At 36.7% G+C, this 24,486-nt stretch overlaps 1 protein-coding gene across 5 annotated transcripts in view; it reads right to left on the bottom strand.

The window, feature by feature from the left end:
• The window catches only part of PCDH15 (protocadherin related 15), a 743,522-nt gene that overhangs the window by 54,735 nt on the left and 664,301 nt on the right, over positions 1 to 24,486 (bottom strand). For all 5 annotated transcript variants that reach the window (XM_041729528.1, XM_041729523.1, XM_041729527.1 and 2 more), the window contains one exon: positions 5,667 to 5,882. In XM_041729528.1, coding sequence (XP_041585462.1) covers positions 5,667 to 5,882 — 216 coding nt within the window. The remainder of the gene's footprint in view (positions 1 to 5,666; positions 5,883 to 24,486) is intronic.

Genomic DNA, 24,486 nt, shown 5'->3' with positions numbered 1-24,486 from the left:
ATACTTCCTTTTACAGCAGAAGTGCTTTTTGCATACTTCCCATTTCATTACAGGAAATTTGAAAAGGTGTTTAGTCAAGAGTGGGGATTTGTTAAAACTATTAAGTTTTACTACATGAGTAAGGGCACTCTTCAGGCTTTTTTTTTTTTTTCTCTTTGTGTATGACTATGAAGGATACAATGTGATGTGAATACAGTATAATAAAAACCAAAAAATGTCTTACCATTCTCACTAAAAAAGTTCTAAGCCTACTAAACCCTGAAATGATTTGTGAGATCCTCAGGATTCCAAGGACCATACTTCAAGAACTGCTAACCTACACTGTTAAGAGAGAGGCCGTTCATACATTGAATAGACATTGAGTGCCCATGATACGTCAGGCATTATTCCGGGCACTTGAGGTACATCAGGAATAAAACAAAATCAAACAGAAAAAAGAAACATCTTCATGGAGTTTTCATGGGGAAATATGAACATAAATATAGGTGCATTGTAAAGAGTTAACAATAAAGAGGTATGAGGTGATACCATAGGCTGCAATACTAAACTGGATGATCCGAGCAGACTTCACTGTGAAATACATCCTTGCAAATATTTACAAGAGATGAGGGAGCTGGTCATGAACACATTTGGGGAAAGAACATCCTACTCAGCAGCACTGCAAAATCCCTAAGGTGAGGACACGTCTGGCTGTTTAGAAAACAGTAAATTGAACAATATTATGGGGTCTGAGTGGGTTAGATGCGGAATAGTAGAAATTAGGTCATTGAAGGCCTTCTAACTATAGAAAGTAGTCTTCTGAAATGACTTATTCTCTGAAAGAACAGGGGAATATGAGAAGATTTTGAGCAGGGAAATCACAAAACCTAGATTTCCTTTTAAGGGATGCTTTGGCTGTTAACACTGGACTAGAGTAGGGCAAGAGCAGGAAGTATGGGGGCAAGTTAACAATTCAGGTGAAGTATGACGGTGGTTTCAACCATACTGTATCAGGACAAGTGTTGAAAATATGCAGATGGTGTATAGAACCATATGTAAACACAACAGTTTTTACTAAGGGATTCAATGTGTGGTTTAGGAGAGAAAAGAATCAAGAACTTTTTAGCCTAGGGAACTCAAAGATGATCTGATTATCAGTGAAACTGAGGCATTTGGAAGGACAACAGAGGGAAGAGATGTGATGAGGAGCAGGGGATCAGTTCAGGAAATATTGAATTGGTATCTTTGTTAGACATCCCGGTCTTCCTGTTGCATGGGCACATAAATATACAAATTTGCCCTTCAGAAATGAGCTTTGGGGCCAAGATATAAATGTGATATTTTTTAGAATGTAGATACCATTTTACAGTTCTGGTTACTGAATGAGTTCACCGAGTCAGTGGTATAGATAGAAAAGAATGTCTGTCGAAGAAACATCTATCTGAAAAGGTCAAAAGAAGAAAATGAATCAGCAAAGGAGACCGAGAAGGGATAGCACTGAGGTAAGAGATGAACAAGGGAGAATGGTGACCTGAAAGCCTCGTGAAGATGATAAATAGTTAAGTGTTGCTGATGATCAAATATGATGTAGACTGGAACAACCACTGTGTTAGTGACACGGGAGTCGTGGAGGGTGGTGACATAAGAAGTTCTTGGTAAGTGTTGGGAATGGATTTATAATTAGAGATAAGAGAGATTGCATGGTGAGAGATTAGAGTTCCCTCTGGTAGCAAATTTTTTCTGGAATCAAGAGCATAGAAAGGGAGTGACAGTAGATCCCTGGGTGGCTCAGTGGTTTAGTGCTGACTTCAGCCCAGGGCGTGATCCTGGAGTTCCGGGATTGAGTCCCACATCGGGCTCCCTGCATGGAGACTGCTTCTCCCTCTGCCTGTGTCTCTGCCTCTCTCTCTCTGTATGTGTCTCTTGTGACTAAATAATAAAATCTTAAAAAAAAAAAAAAAAAGAAATGGAGTGGCAGTTGGAAGGATGTATTGGTCAAGAGGATTATATATATTTTTTTGAAGATAGGAAAAAAGCATGGTTATAGGAATAATCAAATCAAAGAGAGACTGATATTGCTAATGAGTAAGAAAAATGGGAGACTTGCTGAAACAATATCCTAGAGCTGGTGGGTAGGAAGTTATCTGTCGTACAGGTGGAAGAAATGAGAGAAGCATAGAGAGCTCATTTAAATGAGCGGGAAATTAGGAGAAGAATATATTGATAAAAATTCTGTAATGTAAGTAGATTGAGTGTTGAGGGTTATAGAAGTAGCCTTCTAAAAGCTTTGATTTTATTTTTCAGTAAAATAGAATGCCAATTATTAGGCAACAGCAGGGGTGAGGGAATATTGGAGGAATGAATGGCAGGGGCCCTTCTAGGAGAGAAGTGTAGATGGAAGTATAGTGTGGTTCCTGGACCACCTAAGTGTCACTTGGAGGCTTTCATCACTAATCAAAAGCAAGAGTATACTTGGGGCATCTGGGTGTGTCAGTAGGTTAAGGGTCTGCCTCTTGATTTCAGCTCAGGTCATAATCTCAGGGTTGTGAGATTGAGCCCTACATCAGGCTCTGTGCTCAATGAGGAGTCTGCTTGGGATTCTCCTTCTCCCTCTCCCTCTTCCCTTCCCCTCTACTCTCTCTCTCAAATAAATAAATAAATAAATAAATAAATAAATAAATAATTTTTTTAAAATAAATATTTTTAAACAAGAAAGACTATATAATTGCATGTTTTTGCAGACACATTAAGAGTGACTACAGGGCAGGAGACAGGAGAATGTTGGAATTAATTAGAGTCATGGTTTTGCCAAATAGATATGATGTTGGGAGAAAGGAAAAGGAAATTGAATTCTTATGTGACTTATTGGTTATGATACTCATTATCGTACCATAAAGCTAGTAAGCAGGAGAGGGACACTGAGAGGTATGGGGTCGTTAAACTATATTATGCCAAATAGTTCCTGGTGGAGACTCAGAGCACTGGTGCTAGTGGGACACATTCAGTATAACATTCAGAGTAGGAGGTTTGAAATGGAGGCTACAGAGGGGATGCATTGACTGTTAATGGCAGAAATCATTGGTTTTCAGTGGTTGCAAGAGAGAGTGGGTAAAGCCATTCATTGCAGGAAAGTCATTCAAGGAACTGGAAATTCAGAATACAGGAGGAATCGTCTGTGTGTGTAATAAAGTTGCCCCAAATTGGGACAATGGAATTTCTGGAAATGGTAACAGCTACCAGAAACTAAAGTCCCTGAGTGTATTGGGGATGGATGCATGGTTTGAGAGATCACAGCAGTAATGTCAGGGAGGCAGTGAGTGATGGGGCAGACGGGGAGAATGAAGGCTGGCTTCTAGGGAGACTTCTAGAAGCAGCCCTGTCATGCATGAGGGTCCTCCTCTGGCAGCCTGTGATCTACAGACCAGGACAAACAGAAGCAGAAAAGGAGGCAAACAAAGGCCCCTGCTCCAGAAGACAGCCCGGGAACAGTATCCTCAGGGGAGAACCAGATTCTCCTTAAGAAAGAAGGTTTCATCCAAATTAAACATCTTACCTTCACTCACTCCTACTAAAGATTTCCCAATGCTTTCTCACTCTGTGTAGGAAGGAGGTCCGGTATCAGGGGAGCCACCTGCTGCAAGTCCAGCCCGCCTCTCATTCACCCTCCCAGCCTCCTCTGCCAGGCTGAGTAAACACCTGTTGTGTCTTCAGGCTGCCATCACTTCCTCTTCCAGCACATGCTCTTCCCTCCACATCAAACTCCTATTTCTCTCCACATCTCCCTTCTCTTGGTTGGGAAGGGCTTTAGATCTTACCAAAAATACTATTTTGCTAGGAAGTTTTCCTTATATACACATAAATGATTTATAAATCTATGACACTATGATTACATTAAAATAACTCTTTCTTCCTAAATGTATTTTGGGTAATTTTATTTTATTTTATTTTTATTTTTTTTAGAGATTTTATTTATTCAGAGAGAGAGAGAGAGAGAGAGAGAGAGGCAGAGTCCCAAGCAGAGGGAGAAGCAGGCTCCATGCAGGGAGCCCGATGTGGGACTCCATCCCGGGTCTCCAGGATCACACCCGGGCTGCAGGCGGCGCTAAACCACTGTGCTACTGGGGCTGCCCATTTTGGGTAATTTTGAAGGTGCACTTTTTAATTTCCACACAAGTTTACAGGGTCCAAATAAGAAACCCACAGACTTCACGTTGCTTATGTACATATTACACAGCTAATCTCTGTAGTTGTGTTTTATTTATGCTATTGTAGTATTTTAATTATACTTAGTGTGGTGACCTTATTGTCTGGCACCACATCCTGCAGTCCTGAAATAACAGGAAGGGAAGAAGCAACATTATTTATATTAGGTTTACGGATCTTAATTTGATTAAAAATCTATGTCACCTTTAAAATCTTCTATATCTAGGCTTATTTATATTAGGTTTACAGATCTTAAATTGATTAAAAATCTATGTCACCTTTAAAATCTAATATATATATCCAAGTTTCTATATCCAGCGGGCCTGCTTTTCCCTCTGCCTGTGTCTCTGCTTCTCTCTGTGTGTCTCTCATGAATAAATAAATAAAATCTTAAAATAAAATAAAATATTCTATGTCAAAAGATTCTCAGTTTAGATTAGCTTTCATTTATTCTAGTGCAGCTTTCTTTCTCTACATAAGGACATCCTGGCTTTCATACTAACCACATTCATGGTCATTGGTCTTCAGGATTCTCTAGTTAGAAGAAAAATATTTCATCTGTGAGGTCTACGTACATGAGAAGGTTAAATTCACTCAGAGAATTAACTGAGGGGAACTGTGAAAATGAATATTTAATAAGGTGTAAATAGCAAAATAAAAATTATACTTGATTCTGTGTTCATGTGACAAGTATATCCAGTAGCGATTATAACTTAATTTTTTTACTAGATTCATGAAAATCCAAACAATCCATGCTTCCAAGTTGGCAGAAATTCCTTAGGATAGAAGCATTGGTATTGAATATCATGAATAAACAGCAATATCAAACTGCCTTTGGGAATATTGTACCACTGAGATTGTGTGCAGCCTGCGAAAAAGAAGAGAAAAGTGGTATTTCTTGACTGAAGCCAAACATAATGGAGTCAAGGATCATCCATGCCGTCATTGAGGATTTGGGTAAAATAAGGAAATTGCATCTATTAGAATATAAATTTGCTCCAAAACATTTCTTTTTGTTTTCTTAATCACAAAAGGTCTAAAAGGCATTTAAACAGTAATAAAAAATTTCATACATTTTAATTCCTACAGCATAACTCTTTGGAGCATTAGAAAATCTTAAGTTGCTCAAGCCAATTATATATATATATATATATATATATATATATATATATATATATTAGGCCAATTCTATATTAAAAATGAGATCTGCAGACCAGTAGAAATCCGGTGCTTGTAGAATTGCCTTCATGGTCATATATAAGAATGTATCATGATGTATTTCCCAATTGTCAAAAAATACACCGTTTTAAAGCTATATCCTTTATATCCTAAATTGTGGTGATTAACCTAGATGAAAATTAATCGCATTTATGTTTTAGGAAACATATTTCAGATAAATTTAAAGATTCTATGAGTTGAAAACCCCAGTGACCACAGGAGAGCAGTGCGAGCACTTCCCCTAATCCGGACTTTTAACTACTTACCAGTACGTCTGCTTTGCCACTGAGTCCCTGCCCATAGTTGTCCGTGGCGATGACCTGGAACTTGAAATAGGACCTCCTCATGTTGTGGAAGAGCATAGCAGTTTTTATGAGCCCAGTGTACGTTTCCACCACAAATCCTTCTTTGCCCTCTTTAATTGGTGGGATGATGAGTCGGTAGGCCATGGCACTATAGTTGCCAGTATCTTTGTCAGTAGCCTAGGAGGAAAACAAAAAACAAAAAACAAAAAACCACAAGGTATAAATAAGCCAGAGAGAAATTACCTGTATTAGAGGGCTTATTTCTGTTTGTAAGACTGACATTCTTTGGTAATAATAACACAACACAACCCTCCTCAACGTCTATTGTTCTGGGTATTGTTATGTAGATCAACAGGCTTTGTGTCCACAGAGACCAATGGCTGTTATTAGAATGGTAATAACTACCCAACTGTGAATACAAAGGACACCGACTCTGTTATGATGTGAGTTCAGTCTGCAAAATAAGAATTTTGATTGGCATGTTTGATGGGTTCAGCTCTGGGCTGTGATCCAAATTGGTTTAAGGATGGGATGGATTGTTTACCTAGCCATTGCCTGTGTTATAGGCATAGCATGTGATAGTGGTTTTGATCTCACCTGTTTCCCGGAGGGGGAAAAAAATAAAATAATGCACTGAAAGATCTCAAATGACGATAAAAGTTCAGAGCTTTTAACCAATAAATCTGGAGCTGTGTAAAGAGATCCTAATTAGTTAATGCCATGTCATAATCAGAGATTAGTTTACTAATCCAGGTTCCTTTTTAATGAATCTATATCCTAATTCTCTCATTTGTTCCTAGTTGCAGGTACTTACGATCTGCATGTTAAAATTTCTTAATATTTAGAATTTAAAAAGAGAAACAGTTGTTTAGTTCTTTTTTTTTTTTTAATGAAGCTGTGAGTATAATCTATTAGTTTGTCTATGGGTTCTACTTCGGAGCTTTTTCAGAATGCCAATTTGGGAATTATTTCGTAGTGGAGTATTTGGAAGAGGAATGACGGATAGGAAAGTCTCAGTGAATTTATACCAGGCTACATAGATCTTATTCATGATACTGCATATGTATGTTTTATATTATTATTATTATTATTATTATTATTATTATTATTTTCATTATCTGGTTATTCTTATTTTTACCAAAGATATTATTAAATATCATGTATCAAGCATTTTTGATTTGCCATTACAACACTAAGGATTCCAAAAAACATCATCTTTTTTAATAAGAACTCTGAGGAATGTATCATTACAATCAGGTAAATTAGTGCTGTCCAACAGAACTCTCTGTGTTGATGGAAACGCTCTGTGTTCTGTCCGACACAGCAGCAACCAGCCACATACGGCTAGTCAACACTTGAAATGAGGCTAATGGGACTCAGAAATTGAAATTTCAATTCTAATTACACTTCAAAAGCCAAGGTCTACCTAGTAAGTGGAAAAGATGGGATAGACATAATGATAATAATAGTAAATAACAGTGAATATATTAGATTTTATCAGAGAGATGGAATGCTATAGATTATAAACTGCTTATAAACTGCTATATAGTATAGTAAGTATAGTGCTTATAGTATCATTTAACTGATTTAAATGATAAATGATGTTTAAAATGCTTTCGTATTTGCTGCCATCTAATTGAAATATATAGTTTAATTATAATTTTTAACCTGAAAGTCAAGCAGTATGACAGTTAATTTGGAAACTCAATTACTTGTACATGTTATTAGCGTCTTAATAAAACTTCAAATCTACATTTACTTCTTTTAAAGATATTTACTTATGCAATTGGAATATATAACAATTCACCTTAACTCTCCAACTTTATTCTGTGTGTTGATACTGTGTTCCATCAATTTGAATGACTGTGTTCTATCTCTAAATAAATTAAGAGGAAAAAAAAGAGCTTAACTATTAAGCTTCAAATTCTATATGTGTGCTTAACCATTGAAGACATTTCAGGGTAATTCTGACTTCCTGTCAAACAAGGTAATTTAAAGTAAAAAAAAAAAAAAAGAAAGCTATATTTAACTTGGTGATAAAATATTTCTTGAATTTTTCTAAGAAGCCAAAATTCTCAGCTTTAGAATAAGATGGGCTCCACTATCAGCTCAATTCTGTAGATGGTCTGCATGTTTCACAGAATGGCAGGGCTTAGTTCTGGCATTCAAGGGAAAGTAATTAGATTTCAACATTAGATCACATTATCACTAAAAGGAGAAGAACAAAGAAAAAGTAGTTATCAAAGTGTTTCTTTTTAAGCTTTGAACTCAGGGTTTTTATTTATTTAATAAAGGAAAGCACAAAAAATAAAACGCACTTTCCCAGCTAAAATTAAAATCAGAGTTTGAATCAAGTAATCAAAGACATTTCTTTTATATACTATAAGCAAATTTGAGACTAATGCCAAATAGATCAGAGATCTGTTTGAGTATTATCTTTTAACTTATAATTAGCATGAGTGTTTCCACTGAAATAAATTTTTTACCATAATTGCAAATGACAGTGAGGTATAAAAAATGTGCAAAAAAATAGATCATAAGTATACAGATCAATAAAATTTTGCAAACTATACACCCATCCATGTGACTAGCACCTGCATCAGGAAATAAAGCACTACCAGCATCCCAGAATATTCTGTATCTCCTTGGAGCCATACCCACTCCCCACTGTGTTTATGTATAAATGAATTGATTAGTTATGCCTAATTTTTAACTGTATGTTGATGGGATTACACTGTATATTTTCCTTTCTGTCTGAATTCTTTTACTCAATTTTGTATTGTGAGTTTCTAAATCTTTATATTTTTAAAATTTTTATACATTTTGAATCATTTTACTTCATCTTTACTATAATACTATGAGATATATATATAATTATTCTCTATTTTACCTGTGAGACTCTGGTAGTTACATATCTTATCTACTACGTTATCTCTATGCTTCAGGATTTGAATTCTAGTCATTCCAACTCTAGTCAAATTCACCTCTCCCCGGCTCCCTTCCCAAGTATTTACACCTACTAGGCCTTTTCTAAAAGTCCTGTGCTTTTTAGAAAATGTTTGAATTTTTCTAATTTGGGTATAGTTGACACACAATCGTGTACAACACAGCGATTCAACATCTCTATACATTATGCTCTGCTCACCACAAGTTACAAACCCTGTAACATGACGCAATCACACTTAGAAAAGAAAAGGCGGCTACGAGAAAATCATCGTGACTGCTTATAAACAGTCCATTAAGTTTCTTTGCACAGTTCTTACTGATTAACCTCCGATATCAATAAACAAGTAATTTCACTGTCTAATTTTCCTACTTTATTAAATTCAAGATCGCCTCTTTTATCTTCACAGGTTAAGGTGCATTTTAAAACACACTGAGGTAAGAGGAAAGGGGACTCAGGAGACAAGTCCCTGTTTTGGGACAATTTTGGTTTTAGGTTGACTGCTAACCTGAAAGTCAGGTCACCAAAAAACAAAACAAAACAAAACAAACGAACGAACAAACAAAAAACAGGTCATAATAAGAATCACAAGATCCGACTAATGGAAGACTACCAGACCCCAGTCCCTCTGGCAATAAAAGCCACAAAGGCTGGACCTTCTTAAAATTGCTCCATGTGGGTGATTCCATAACCCCAAGACAATAGAAAAATGAATTGCCCAGTAAGTCATAAGCCCAAAGTGAAACAATAGACGTTTCCTTATTTGGTTAACTAATTTTTAAAAAATATATAAAACTCTTTGTTAGATGCAGTGGGGCCCTCTTCCCCATCAAGGAGGAGAGATACTGCTTTGTGAAGTCTCTTCTTTCTCCTTTCTATATTTAATGAATCTTGGTCCCATCCTCTAAACATCTTGCTCTTGAATTCTTTCTCACACAAAGCCACATCGCTCTTGGCAAAGCCCTCCCTCTAGGGACTTCGACCCTTCTGGCATCAATACCTTTCCTGAAGCAATTCATTTAATACAAGTTTGGATATGGGATTAGCAAGTAGAACTCAGAACTATGTATTTTCTTTTATGATTTTTCACAGTGCATTTGGAGCAAATTGTCAAAAAATGAGTTACAGGGTTTAAAAAAAATCATGTTTACTGGAGTTTTTTCCAATATAAGACTACTTGTCATATATACATTTTCAATAATAATTTCAGTTTGATTTTCTATTTCTTTGAGTGGGCTTAATCCCCTTTAGATCTCAAAGATCTCATTTCAAAAAGCAGGCATTGATGATGGTTGCCAGGATCATCAGCATTCTTTCAAATCTCCCCCTCTCTCCCAACTACACCTAGTTGAATATAGCAAGTTAAACAGCAAATGATAAACATTCCAATAAGCACTAAAGTTAGAAGCGATTTAAAGGATTTTCAAGTTCAATTTTTAATCTATTCAATTTTCAGCAAACACATGATTTCATATGGAAACCTGTATAAAAGATGTGACTGATCAAAGCTGGGTGTGTACATTAAAATCACACACTATAAACAACCAAATGTTCCTTTATGAAGTCAATTAGAAGACACAGTATATTTAAATATACACCCAAAATACTGATAACAAAATTAAAACACAATTTTAAATCTGGTTACAGACGTGAAAAGTGATATGTAAAAAAAAATACCCAAGTTAAAAAAAAAAATACCCAAGTATAGTAAAATCATTATAATTTAATTTTTACCATAATATTCAAAAACTTTAATTTTTCATTTCAATGAATATGCAAATTTAAGCAAAACATTAATTTAAACTTATTACTCCAGGCATGTTATTCTAAGATTGTAATGTCCTTAAAAAATCCATTAATCAATTTTTTAAAATGTGTATACTTTGCTCTCCTCTTTCTTTTTTCTTTTTCATTTCTCTTTATTGCTTCCAGACCACTTCTGAGTCAACCTTGCAAAACCTCTTCCCCAACTGAAATCCACGCATCTATTATGTGGTACACACTCTACACTTTGTTGTTGCTGAATGTAATGGGGCTGTAGGTATCTGACTCTTGGTGTACCTCTTCTACTTGGACTTTGTCCCCCTCTATGAATGTCAGTGTTCATGTAGATGACACAATCAATGACCTGTCTTTATATTCTCAGGCATGAATAACTGTCATTGACCTTTTTTTTTTTAAGATTTGATTTATTGATTCATGAGAGACACACAGAGACACAGGCAGAGGGAGAAGCAGGCTCCATGCAGGGAGCCTGATGTGGGACTTGATCCCAGGACCCTGAGATCATGCCCTGGGCTGAAGGTAGGCACTAAGCCACTGAGCCACCCAGGAGTCCCTGTCATTGATCTTTGAACTGTCTCACTGCATTGATTCTATCCTGTAAGCACACACTAGTCTTCTGACTTACAGAGATACTCCCCGTAAGGAAGCACACCATCTCCGGAAGTGTAAACTTTAAGGTATACATTTCTGACTGCAAACTCCCATCACTTCCTTATCCAATTGAGAATTCTTTGATACCAGGGAATTTTCAGTTCCACAAACACCTTTCCTGTTTTCATTACTTTGGGGCTTATGTCCCTTCCCCTTCCATCATGGATGTCACAGGGGTCATGCTGTTCTCATTGCTTTGTCTTTTCACAATACCTAGACCTTTCTCCTTTAGAACCAATGTAACTTGGGCAGCCCAGGGGGCTCAGCCATTTAGTGCCACCTTTAGTCCAGGGCGTGATCCTGGAGACCTGGGATTGAGTCCCACGCTGGGCTCCCTGCATGGAGCCTGCTTCTCCTTCTGCCTGTGTCTCTGCCTCTCTGTCTCTCTCTGTGTCTCTCATGAATAAATAAATAAAATCTTAAAAAAAAAAAAAAGAAATATGTTTAAAAAAAAAAAAGAACCAATGTAACTGCCAACTGACGACTGAGGAATTCTGAAGATTAGTCAGGTAGACTAGTGCTTCACACAGTATCTCAGTATCTTTCCCACTGAGTATGGTTTATTGAAACTACTTTATAGGTAAAGGAACCGAGGCACAGAGAGATTAGTCACTTTCTCGTAATCACAAAGACGGTTGATAGCACAGGTTGGGAGGTCTCACTCTACAACCTATACTGAAACTCCTATCCTCAGTGTGTCATACTAAGCACCAGGACTGGGACCCCAGTGAACACGGCAGTAAGAGCTGCATAAAAGACATATCAAGGAGATGAGAAGAAAATAATAGATATGCAGGCCAAAACCCAAATGAAGGCAGGAATACAAAAATCTCAGTGCTGATGGTAGTAACATTTAGAGGGTATTTTGCTGAACCAGGTGAACTTAAAACTTAATTCATGAGGTCATGAGTGGCTCTGAGAAGAGGAAGCAGGACCCTTCTTAGGATGATAAATCTTCACGTTAAGGGCAATTGAGAAACTCACCTCTCCTTTCCAGCCACCACCGCTGCCACCACCCCCAAAACTGCAAGCAAACCTCTTGGCTTAAACCTTGATGTTTAGTGGAATGGGAAATAAACCTTCCTTGGGAATTAATCCAACCAACACAAGCGCCCTCACTGGAGTCTGCAGCCATTATTCACACGCTACCAATTTGCTCAATTCTAGGAGAAATCATAATATCCTGATTTTGAAAATGCAGTGGCCCTAAATTCTACCTGAATGAACAGAAAAAGCAAAACTGAGAATTTGAGAAAAGTGACCTTTAACTGATAATGGCCTAGCCTCCTCACAGAAGCAAATCCTTTTTCAAAAAAGCCCCCTCTAACCTATACCTCAAATCATCCTAACAAACAAGTTCCAAGAAAGATAAAAAGTTAGAGTAAAACAATCATCAAAATGAACAAGCAATAAAATTTCATAAAAGGGAGCTTGTTGCAAAAAAACAAAGTCATACCGCATAGGGAATTAGCAGGCACAGAGCATAAAGCAAATTTGTTCAATGTTTCAGTAAATAGAGTCTTAAAAATAAGAAAAAAAAAAAGAATGAGAATAGTTGAAAATAAATAAAAAGTATCTTCTGGAAATGATGAAATAATTGAAACAAAAAACCCAGAGATGAAGCTGTTAGCAGCCTAAGCATCGCTGATGAGAGAAATTAGTGAACTGAATGATAGGGATAGAAGAAATGATGCAGAATGCCTTACAGAGCCACAGAGATGAAAAATGTAAAAGCAAATCTGAGATATAGTGTTTAGAGTGATCAAGTTTAGCAAACATCTCATCAGAGATTCAAGGAGATAAGACAGGATAGAATTTTCCAGAACCGATAAAAGACAACAGTCGACAGATTGAAGCCCAATAACCTACCAGCAGAATAAATACAAAGTGACCTACACAGAACATGCAACAGTACCCCCTCCCAACGGAAAGGGGAGTCATGGAAGGCCTTAGCACCCTCAAGCGTGGCCTGGAAAGGTACCCATGGAAAGTTCTAGACTGTGCGCTTTGAGTGAAGGGCATGTGATTCCAGTGGGAGATCTAAGATTTAGGAAGAGGTGGAAAAAGCGCAGATAGTATTAAATGTCTGAAAAAGCAATAACGGTATTTATTGTGTGGCTAAAAAAAAATAGACTAAAATATCCCAAAATAATAATCCATAAATATCAATGGGAGGGACTCAATTTAAGCATCCTAACATTCTGAAGAATATTCAGGATGGAGGGGACACTGGTATTTTTATGTACGAGTGTGTTACCATTTCTCAGGTAAACCCTATTCAATAAGAGCATCTAATTTCTCAAATACACTAAGTATACGTGCATGGAGCAAGGCAAGAGAAAACCAAAATAAAATGATAGAGGGCAAAATCTTATATCTGCAACTATCACGAATGTAATTCAATCTTCTAAACAGGCCAGGTCGATCACATTGGATGGAATACAGTCTAGTCTGGCGTATAATATATCATCCCTAAAACAAGAAAAGTGATTGGAAATGTAAGTCCAAATTCATTTATATTTTAATCTAGAACACATTTCTTTTCACATAGAAATTTACCTTTCTGGCATTTTGGGGAGAAATGCAGAAAGAACTGATATTTTTAAATGTTAATAATATTAGAAGTTACTCTTGATGCATTATGTGGCTACGAACAAGTTCAAAAGGAAATTATTTGCCAAAGAGATCACTGATGAATGTATAACTGTGGATAAAGCAAAACAGCTAAGTAGTTTTGTTTTTGTTTTTTTAGTAAATCAACTGTTATGAATATAGCCTGCCTTACTTCCTAAAATAAATGGAAAAATGGGGAATATTCCTAAAAATATCCTAAGAAAGAGAAAAAAAAGTAAGTAAAAATTACAGGATCCATCATTTTTAGATAGTGATAAGGGGACATCTAATAGGCTTGGTTAAACTAGCACTTAAAAATGAAAACTGGCTCATCAAGAAAACTATAACAGAATCAAATTTGCTAAAAAAAATCAATGTCACTTTGCTTAATTCCATCAGCTTCTTTATCATCAAAGATATACCCTGGGATCCCGGGCACAGTCATTATTATCTGGAAGAGGTAACCCTGCAAGATTTGATTCGCAGACTTCTGGGAGTTTCTGTTAGCAAAATCAGGAAAGTTATGTCTAGAGTAGTTTTAGAAGAATGAGAATCAGAAATGAATATCATAATTATACCTGCTGTAATTATATTTCTAAATGAAAGCTAAGACACAGGAAACCACTTATGCATTTCTACGACCTCATCTGGAAATTTTAATGCACACAGGTGCCCAACATTAAGAGAAAATCACCAAATAATTGCCTCTATCATACAGGGGTGTAGGTGAGCCCATTAATTTTGTTGCAGCCTAAGTAACTGTTCCCCTCTGTTGCCTAAATGAATACTGTGGATACAGAAATATTAGTGGAATAATTAGTGAGGTCCTAAGAACTTCCAAAGCCCATTAAAGTCCAATAATGCTAACTTTTAATTTCAGCTTTCCAATTAGACCCCATTTTAACATTTAACAGCACTGAAGGCTCACTTTCCCCGAAATAGAGTGGAAGGTTTATAAGAATGTCAGGGTAAAAATGGTCAAATCCCACATTTTCACCTACTGGAGTCAGTATGTCGAGCTGTGTTTGCCACGAGCATAAAGGACAGATCTTCGGCTTCATAAACTATTTTAACTTGGCTCTTGTATTTGAAGGAACTACAAAGAAATCTCCACTTTCAAGCACTTCAAGACAAGGCATGTGTCCAACATACGATGAAATATGAATGAGGAAATGAAAATGTCAGGTGGACCGCTCTCTTTACAAGTCTATTCGAGACGTATGCAAAGAAGCAGAAAGAAGAGAGGGGAGAAGCATTTTATTTTTTATTATTTATTTATTTATTTACTTACTTATTTATTTATTTATTTTTATTTTATTTTTTTTGGGGGGGAGGGGAGGCATTTTAAATAAGAAAGCTTAGTGCTTGGGTGTTTATCAGGATGCCAAAAAAGTTATCACTCCCCCACAACTCCTAGTTTTAATGTGTGCACTTACTATTTGTAGAGTTAAGTAAGAATCTGATATTCCATTGTATACATAAACCACATCTTCTAGAAATGACAAATACCCACCATTTGCTTCGACGTGGATGGAACTGGAGGGTATTATGCTGAGTGAAATAAGTCAGTCGGAGAAGGACAAACATTATATGGTCTCATTAATTTGGGGAATATAAAAAATAGTGAAAGGGAATAAAGGGGAAAGGAGAAAAAATGAGTGGGAAATATCAGGGAGGGAGACAGAACATGAGCGACTCCTAACTCTGGGAAACAAACTAGGGGTGGTGGAAGGGGAGGTGGGCGGGGGGTGGGGGTGACTGGGTGACGGGCACTGAGGGGGGCACTTGCTGGGATGAGCACTGGGTGTTATTCTATATGTTGGCAAATTGAACGCCAATAAAAAATAAATTTATAAAAAAAGAATCTGATATAATTCAGAGATATTTTAATGAGTGAAATGCAGCTGGCTGTAGAAACAACAATTTAATAGTGGTCTGTTGACACTTGCAACACCTTTCCAGGAGCTTTACTGTTGTTTTGTTATAGTAAGCATCTGCCAAAGTTTACTCTTTTTTAACGATTTTATCGATTTTAGAGACAGACGAGAGAGCGTGAGTAGGGGGAGGAGCAGAGGGAGAGGGAGAGAGAGACTCTCAAGCAGACTCCCCTGCTGAGCACAGGGGAGCCTGGGGTGGGCCAGGATCCCAGGCCCCCCGAGATCATGACCTGAGCCAAAATCAAGAGTCAGACGTGCAATTAACCCATCGAGCCACCCAGGTGCCCTGGAGAAATTTACTCTCAAAGAGTGGTGCCAAATATCACACGATAACACCCATTTGAAAAGTCAAAGACACTGAAAAACAGCAAAACCTTCGTTTTATCATTTTTACATTTTTACATTTACATCCCGAACTATGTTTTATCACAGAAGGCATGAGATTTAAACATCGGGAAGACTAGCATTTATGTGATAATCGTCCTTTCCTTGGAAAAGCTTCAGAAAATAAATATTACCTCAAAAAATAATTGCTTTGTCCTTTTCCTCATTATTGCTATGGTCATGACGGATCATATATTCCTCAGTGCTTTGAAGGGAACGCTAAAACATTTGCTCCACCTTTTCCATTCACATGGAATCCATGTGCATCACATGGAATCCACATGCATCCAAAGATGCAGTAACAACGGGAAACCTTAAATCTGAGAGATTGAGAGAGGAAGACTAGCTTTTCATGTATTCTGAATCCCAAATGTTCAGGACTTTTCACAAAAGCTCACTTATTATGGAAATATTTAAGAAATCTGTGCCTTTGCACTAATTCCGTAGTTAGGAGTTCAAGTCCTTCAGCATTCCAAGCAAATTGAATGACACACTCATCATTTCTAACTCTGTGTTCTTCCCCAGTGACATTAAAACCAACAACTACTCCAAACCAAATCGAGTTTCATATGTCCCCCGCTCCCGGCCCTCTCAGGCTACCATGGTTGTCCCTCTGGCTGTGGTCTTCCTGCCTGGCAAGGGCCTCCACCTCCACAGAAACTGAGCAAAAGATCCCAGCATCTGTCATCTCGTCCCTGGCCTCCTGACGTCCAGGCCATCAGCAAGCCTTTGGCCTTGGACTTCTGCAGGATGCCTCAGTGAAGAGACTATCTATCATGCGAACGCTGCCCAACGCAGGCTCTCCTGTCTCATTTTTCACTCTAGCAACAGCTAAAAAGCCATCGAGAGCTTCCACCTGCCACAGGGGGACATTAAGAGAAGTCCATGAAATATGCTGTCTGAGCCCAGTTCACCATTCCAACTTCTCACCCTACATTTAACTCTACTGATATTTTCCCCAAACTACACTACTTAGTTTTTTTTTAGAACAATCTATATTGTTTTAGGATTCCAACCCTTTAGGATTCTAAAACTTTGTTTTAGGATTCCAGTGTTTTCTAATTTAAACCATCTCTTGTGGGGCATCTGGGTGGCTCAGTGGTTGAGCATCTGCCTTTGGCCCAGGGCATGACCCTGTGGTCCTGGGATCGAGTCCTGTATAGGGCTTCCCGCATGGAGCTTGCTTCTCCTACTGCCTGTATCTCTGCCTCTCTCTGTGTTTCTATTTTTTTTAAAAAGATTTATGTATTTATTTATTTATTTATGATAGTCACAGAGAGAGAGAGAGAGAGAGAGGCAGAGACACAGGCAGAGGGAGAAGCAGGCTCATGCACCGGGAGCCCAACGTGGGATTCGATCCCGGATCTCCAGGATCGCGCCCTGGGCCAAAGGCAGGCGCCAAACCGCTGCGCCACCCAGGGATCCCGTCTCTCTGTGTTTCTAATTAATAAATAAATATAATCTTTAAAAAATGAAAAGAAATGAAATAAAAATAAAATAATAAAATTAAAATATAAAATAAATAAATAAAATAAATAAATAAATAAATAAAATAAAATAAAATAAAATAAAATAAAATGTCTCTTGTGTGCTAGGCCAAAGGATGTTCCCGCCTGGCCTATACTTTGTACACACACACACACACACACACACATGCACACACTGAATATATATAATATTAAGCAATGTAGTCAACCCTCAGTTTAAAGGACTAGTGTTCTGAAGGCTGTCCTGACTCTACTAGGGGTAGTGCTACTTCCACCTGTATGCTCCTCATACTGTATCTTATATATATTTTCCTAGAGTATTTACCCTGGCATATTATAATATTTGTGTGTCTCCATTACATATAAAATTTGTTTCTTAGTTTTCTTTTTTTTTTTAGTTTTCTTATAATATTTTATGTCACTTGATTTCCAGATTGATCACTAAAATGTATTTTGAAAACAAAAATGAAAATTTAAACTAGGATATATACATGTCTTCAAAAAAATCCTCTTGAATAGAAACTTTTTTTTTAAAGCTTATTTTTGTTCCCGTCATTACACTATTTAAGACAGGGTGTCCTTTGTGCGTTGAATAATTTGGACCACCCTGCTTCATAAAAAGATTTGAGTGTCTTTTCATTTAAACATACTCATATGTAATTTTTACAATTTTAAAGCAGAGTTAATATTAAATAATGGCATTTTCATTATTGCAAAAAGGTTTAGAATATGAATAATGTATAAGAAGCCTATTTATCCTTCAATTATTAAGTTTTAGAGAAAATCCGGGGAACCAGAGAGCAGGGCATTTGCAAATTAAATCAGAATGCTGAATCTTCTTTGCATTCTCTCCGACAACGTTGGATTGCCCATCTAAGAAGAAAACAACAAGCACAAAAGGAAGCTTTACTATAAAAAAACAAACCTCTATCATTGCTTTTTAAAGAGTAATGTCAAAGGAAAATAGAATTCAATTTATAAACCTTTTACTTTGGAAAATGAATGGAGAACTTTCAAAAATATATTGAATATAAAGTACTAAGATGAAACCAATGATTAGCAGAAGAAAAGCCCTGAGGACCAATAAGGTGACACTAATTATAAAGAAGTCTGTGTTTACAGAATGGAATGGTGCCATTTACCCATGGGACAATAAAATCTGTCTCCTTGACTATATGTAAAATGCAACATTTTAATATAAACAACACAACACATTCAACAAAAAGAGTTGCTCTCTGCAATGTCCCTCATTTAAATTGGAGGTATTTTAGAACCCTCCATCTCTTTATATATATATATTTTTTTTTTGAATTTTGTAACAATGTATTTTGTCTAACATCTGACAATTTTGCTAAGAATAGCTGTAACATTAAACTGAAATTCCTGATATTGTTTTTTTGTTGGATGAAATTCTAAAAAGAATTGGCCCCAGAACAATATGGTATAAAGCAGAGTGGCCAATATTACAATCCCATTTTGAGATAATATGATAGAATATTAGCATTGCCAATTGCTGATTTTTAGAAATATTGTTGTTTTTTGAGAACCATGGATGAGAATATAATTTAGGAATATAATTTTGCAAAATTGCTTATGTGCTTTTGTTTTCCACTATGTTTTCCTGATTAAAAATTCCTAAATCATTCTTTCTTTTTTAATTCCAAAGTTGTTTTCATCTAATTATTCTCGCTCTGTGTTATTTGTAATGATGAAAAATTACTACAACTTAAATAGCCAATGGTCTTTTATAATGTGTCTAATATACAAAGTATTTTATTAGTTCTTGGTTATTACAGAAATATCAGAAGATGTATATTAACAAAGACATACTGAAGACCCTATATAGGATCCACTTATAGTCATAACGAATATCTTTATATATGTATCATTTTATATTTACTATATATACATAAGCTTTCCGTGAAGGGGATCATATCATCTGTATGGCATTATAACCTATTATTTGTAGTCGTTAACCAGTCAATATAGAATATTTTGTATTTCATACAAAAAGTATATTTCTATTTCAAACAACGTAATAGTAAGAGTAGGATTTTAAAATATTGTAACAAACAAGTAATACTATTTTTAAAAATAGACATTTTTTAAAAATTTTTATTTATTTTTAATTTTTTTAAATAGACATATTTTTTAAAGGACACATAAAATCCATAAATTATTATAAACCCATCCCAAGGAACACCAACATTATTAAGCCTCGAACAATAGTTACTAGATGGTTTCTATACCTTGGCCATTGTAACTAATGTTGCAATAAACATAGGGGTGCCTATATATTTTTTAATAGGTGCGCTTTTGTGTGTGTGTGTGTGTGTGTGTGTGTGTGTGTGTGTAAATACCTAATAGTGCAATTGCTGGGTCATAGGGTAGTTCTGTTATTTTAGAATAGTTCTATTTTTAATTTTTTGAGGAGCCTCTGTACTGTTTTCTGCGGTTCCAGTTTGCATTCCCACCCACGGTGCGTTGAGGGTTCCTTTTTCTCTGCATCCTTGCCAACACTGGTTGTCTTTTTGATTTTAGCCATTCTGACTGGTGTGAAGTGATATCTCATTACGGTTTTGATTTGCACTTCCCTGATGCTGAGTGATGTCGAGTATCCTTTCATGTGTCGGTTGACCATCTATATGTCGATAGAAAAATGGGTAAGGGAGATGTCACACACACACACACACACACACACACACACACACACACACTGGATTAGCACAGCCCTAAAAAAGGGATGGGATTTTGGCATTTGCAACAGGATGGATGGACTCAGAGGGTGGTATGGTAAGTGAGGTAAGTCAAACTGGAAAAGATGAATACCATATAATTTCACTCATATGCAGGATCTAAAAAAATGAATAATAAATTTAAAAAAACAGAATCAGACCCATAAATACAGAGAACAAGCTGATGATTGCCAGAGGGGTGGGTGCAGGAAATACTGGTGAACAGGAAAGGGAGACAAAGGCTTCTAGTTATGAGATGAATAAATCATGGGCATATAGTCACTGGTATGTAATAGCATCATGTGGTGGCAGATGGGAGCTACACAAGGGTGAGCACAGCACAATCTACAGAAAAGTTGAATACTATGCTGCACACCTGAAGCTAATGTCATATTGTGTGTCAACTATACAAAAATTAAAAAAAAAACAGTTACTACAAAACATTTATATTTGATAAAATGGCTAGTTTTGTTTGTTTTCTTTTGGCCAAGAAATAGCATTGGCTAATCTGTTTTTAGCCTTGTTACCTTTGGCCAATCTGCTGTAATCTAAATAGTTCTTCAGCCAATTGAGAACTGGCGTTGACAATGATTGGGATTATTAGATGCAGGTTGAATGTCGGCACTGAAAAAGTGTAATGCATAAATGATCATATTCAAGAAAGACCTGGGAAAACATAAGGGACCATCAGAGTGTGCACCAAGTCTTCTGCATTGGGCTCAGGACTCTTAAAAATAGGGTATCATTTAACATTCTTAACTCTGGTGAGTAGAAAGAACAAGATCCCTTCTATAGAAGCCATTCCTGAAGTGTGTATGTGAGAGTATAGCTCTGCAAATGACCCAAAATCACACAGTTGGGGAGCAGGACCTAAAATCCTTGACTTCAAGGTCCTTATAAGATTTGCAAGTAAACTGATTGTGTGGAGGGGCACCTGGGTGGCTCAGTGTTGAGCGTCTGCCTTTGACTCAGGGCAGGACCCCACGGTCCTGGGATCAAGTCCCGCATCAGGCTCCCCACAGGGAGCCTGCTTCTCCCTCTGCCTCTGTCTCTGCCTCTCTCTGTGTGTCTCTCATGAATACATAAATAAAACTTAAAAAAAAAAAAAAACTGTGTGGAGGAAAGGATGCACTGAAGGCTATTCCCAGGGTCCTTGCTTCAGAGAGATGACACCTGTACCCACTAATAGATTTTCTTAAAAATTGAAATCTAGTATTTTTCCTTCCATCAGAATCAGTAGGAATTAAACAAAGACAAGCAGCTTTACCTGTGCGTCTCTCTTGCAGGACAAAGCAGAACACAAACACTGGCAAAGAGTAGTTGTCGTTTGTACCCTTTTCCTAGTGACGCTGCTCCGTTAAATGACACAGTAAGATAGAATTCAATGTTTTAATTGCATTTAGTGCTAATGAGACCCTTATAAACATAGGTGAGATTACACATTTTCATTGTGTCCTGTTCCTTCCCTCATTAGTTATCCCTAATTTTCATGATGACTATTAACACAACATAACATTAATATGCTCAGGAGGTGCCAGAAAAGATTACGTGTCATGCTGTGATTCATTAAAGCCAGAGAAAGGACTCTTTCATTTTTCAACTTTTTAACAGATAATTCATTTTATAATCTTGAAAGATAAATTTTCTGAGGTTCAGAACATTCTATTAATACTTTTTCTTTGAAAAATGGCATTATTTCACCATATCTATCTACAAAGGGAGAATTTAAGGAATCTATTTAACATCCTTAAATTGCTGACCTTTTCCGGTTAGTGATGATGATGATGATGATGATGATGATGATGATGATGATTATTATTTGGCTTCAGTGCCTTCTTTCTGAAAAAGTCTATTGAACAAATTTTACTGACTCCTTGATTATTTTTGTGTTTTATTTAAGAGAATTTCAAGAATGTTTTCCACTTCTCAGACATTAATTAATCACTAGAAGATAACCTCGCCCGGTGTTATGGCTGGCTGTAGTGAGATAAGGACCCAAAACCCCAACACGGCCTTCTATAATACTCTTTTTTAAACTTTTCTCTGGATATGTTGATATTGGCACAGCCTGAGGGCTGAAATTTCCCCCTAGCTGCGCTATTAGGGGATATGAGGTCAGAACCTCACATCTACCTATGTGCAGATTATTTTTTTCTTAAAGTTGTTATGATTTCCTGAAAGGGAAACAAGCCATCGATAATTACCAACAAAGAAAATATGTACAAGGATACTTCATAGCACAGGGTTGAGATAATACTGCTCACTTAAAGCATACAAATATGAAAAAAAGCATACAAATATGTCTCATAAATACCAACCTGATCATTGCCAATATAAGAACTACCACATTTAAACTACGCAAGTTGATTTTTCTCAAGATAGCTTTTGTGACTATTCAGGGTCTTTTGCGGCTCCATACAAATTTTTTGAATTATTTGATCTAGTTCTGTGAAAAATGCTGTTGGTATTTTGATAAAGATTGCATCGAGTCTGTAGATTGCTTTGGGTAGTATGTATATCTGAATGATATTGGTTTTTCAAATCCTTGAGAATGAAAAAAATCTTTCCATTTGTTTGTGTCATCTTCAATTCCTTTCATCAATATTTACAGTATTTGGAGGACAGTCTTGCTCCTCCTGGTTATGTTTGCGCTTAGATATGTTTTATTTCTTCTGGTGCAATTAGAAATAGGATTATTTTCTTACTTTCTCTTTCTGCTAACTCATTATTAGTGTATAGTAAAGCAACAGATTTGGGTACATGAATTGTGCATCCTACAACTTTTTAAAATTCATTTGTCAGTTCTAATAGTTTCTTGGTGGCATGTTTAGAGTATCACAATCCCAGATTTTAAGATATACCTCAAAGCTATAGTGATCAAAACAAAATGGTACTGACACAAAAACAGGCACATATCAGTGGAACAGAAAAGAGAGCCTAGAAGTAAACCCATGATTATACGGTCAATTAATCTGTGACAAAGGAGGCAGAAACATACAGTGGGGAGAAGACAGTCCCTTCAATAAATGATGTTGGGAAAACTAGACAGCTGCATGCAAAAAATGAAACTGGACCACTTTCTTACATCATAAGCAAAAATGAATTTAGAATGATTTAAAGACCCAAATGTGAAGCCCGAGACCATAAAGTTCTCAGAAGAAAACAGAGGTAGTAATTTCTTTAACATCAGCGATAGAAACATTTTTCTAGTTGTCTCCTGAGGCAAGGGAAACAAAGCAGAATTAAACTATTGGTACTATACCAAAATAAAAGCTTTTGCACAACAAGGGACATGATCAACAAAACAAAAATGTGATCTACTGAATGGGAGGACATATTTGCAAATGATATATCCAATAAGGGCTTAATATCCAAAATATATAATTAACTTATACAATTCTACATAAAAAAATAATCCAATTAAAGATGGGCAAAGGACTTGAATGGGCTTTTTTATAAAATATTTTATTTATTTATTCATGAGAGATGACACACAGAGAGAGGCAGAGACACAGGCAGAGGGAGGAGCAGGCTCCCTGCAAAGAGCCTGATGTGGGACTTGATCCCAGGACCCTAGGATCATGACCTGAGCCAAAGGCAGATGTTCAACTGCTGAGCCACCCAGGCATCCCTTGAATGGACATTTTTCAAAGAAGACATACAGATGGTCAACAGACACATGAAAAGATGCTCAACATCACTCATCATCAGAGAAATGCAAATCAAAACCATAATGAAATATCACCTTATAGCTCTTGGAATAGCTAAAATTAAAAAAAAAAAAAGATAAGACATAACAAGTATTGACAAGAATGTGGATAAAAGGAACACTTGCTGGTGGGAATGTAAATTGGTGAAGCCATTGTGAAAACAGTAGGGAGGTTCCTCAAAGATTAACATATAACTACCATATGATCCAGTAATTGCACTATTGGGTATTTACCCAAGGAAAACAAAATGCTAATTCAAAAAGATACATGTACTCCTATGTTTATTGCAGCATTATTTTCAAAAGTCAAGATATGGAAGCAACCTGAGTGTCCATCAGTTGATGAACGGATAAAGAAGAGGTATATATAAAGAACTTGTAAAACTCAATGTGCAAGGACACCTGGGGGGCTCAGTGGTTTAGTGCCTGCCTTTGGCCCAGGGCGTGATCCTGGAGTCCCAGGATCGAGTCCACGTCGACCTCCCTGCATGGAGCCTGCTTCTCCCTCTGCCTGTGTTTCTGCCTCTCTCTCTCTC

The sequence above is a fragment of the Vulpes lagopus genome, chromosome 14, assembly GCF_018345385.1.
Source record: "Vulpes lagopus strain Blue_001 chromosome 14, ASM1834538v1, whole genome shotgun sequence".
NCBI classification, from domain to species: Eukaryota; Metazoa; Chordata; class Mammalia; order Carnivora; family Canidae; genus Vulpes; species Vulpes lagopus.
The sequence above is the reverse complement of the archived record's forward strand: the minus strand, read 5'-3'. Positions and strand labels throughout refer to the sequence as shown.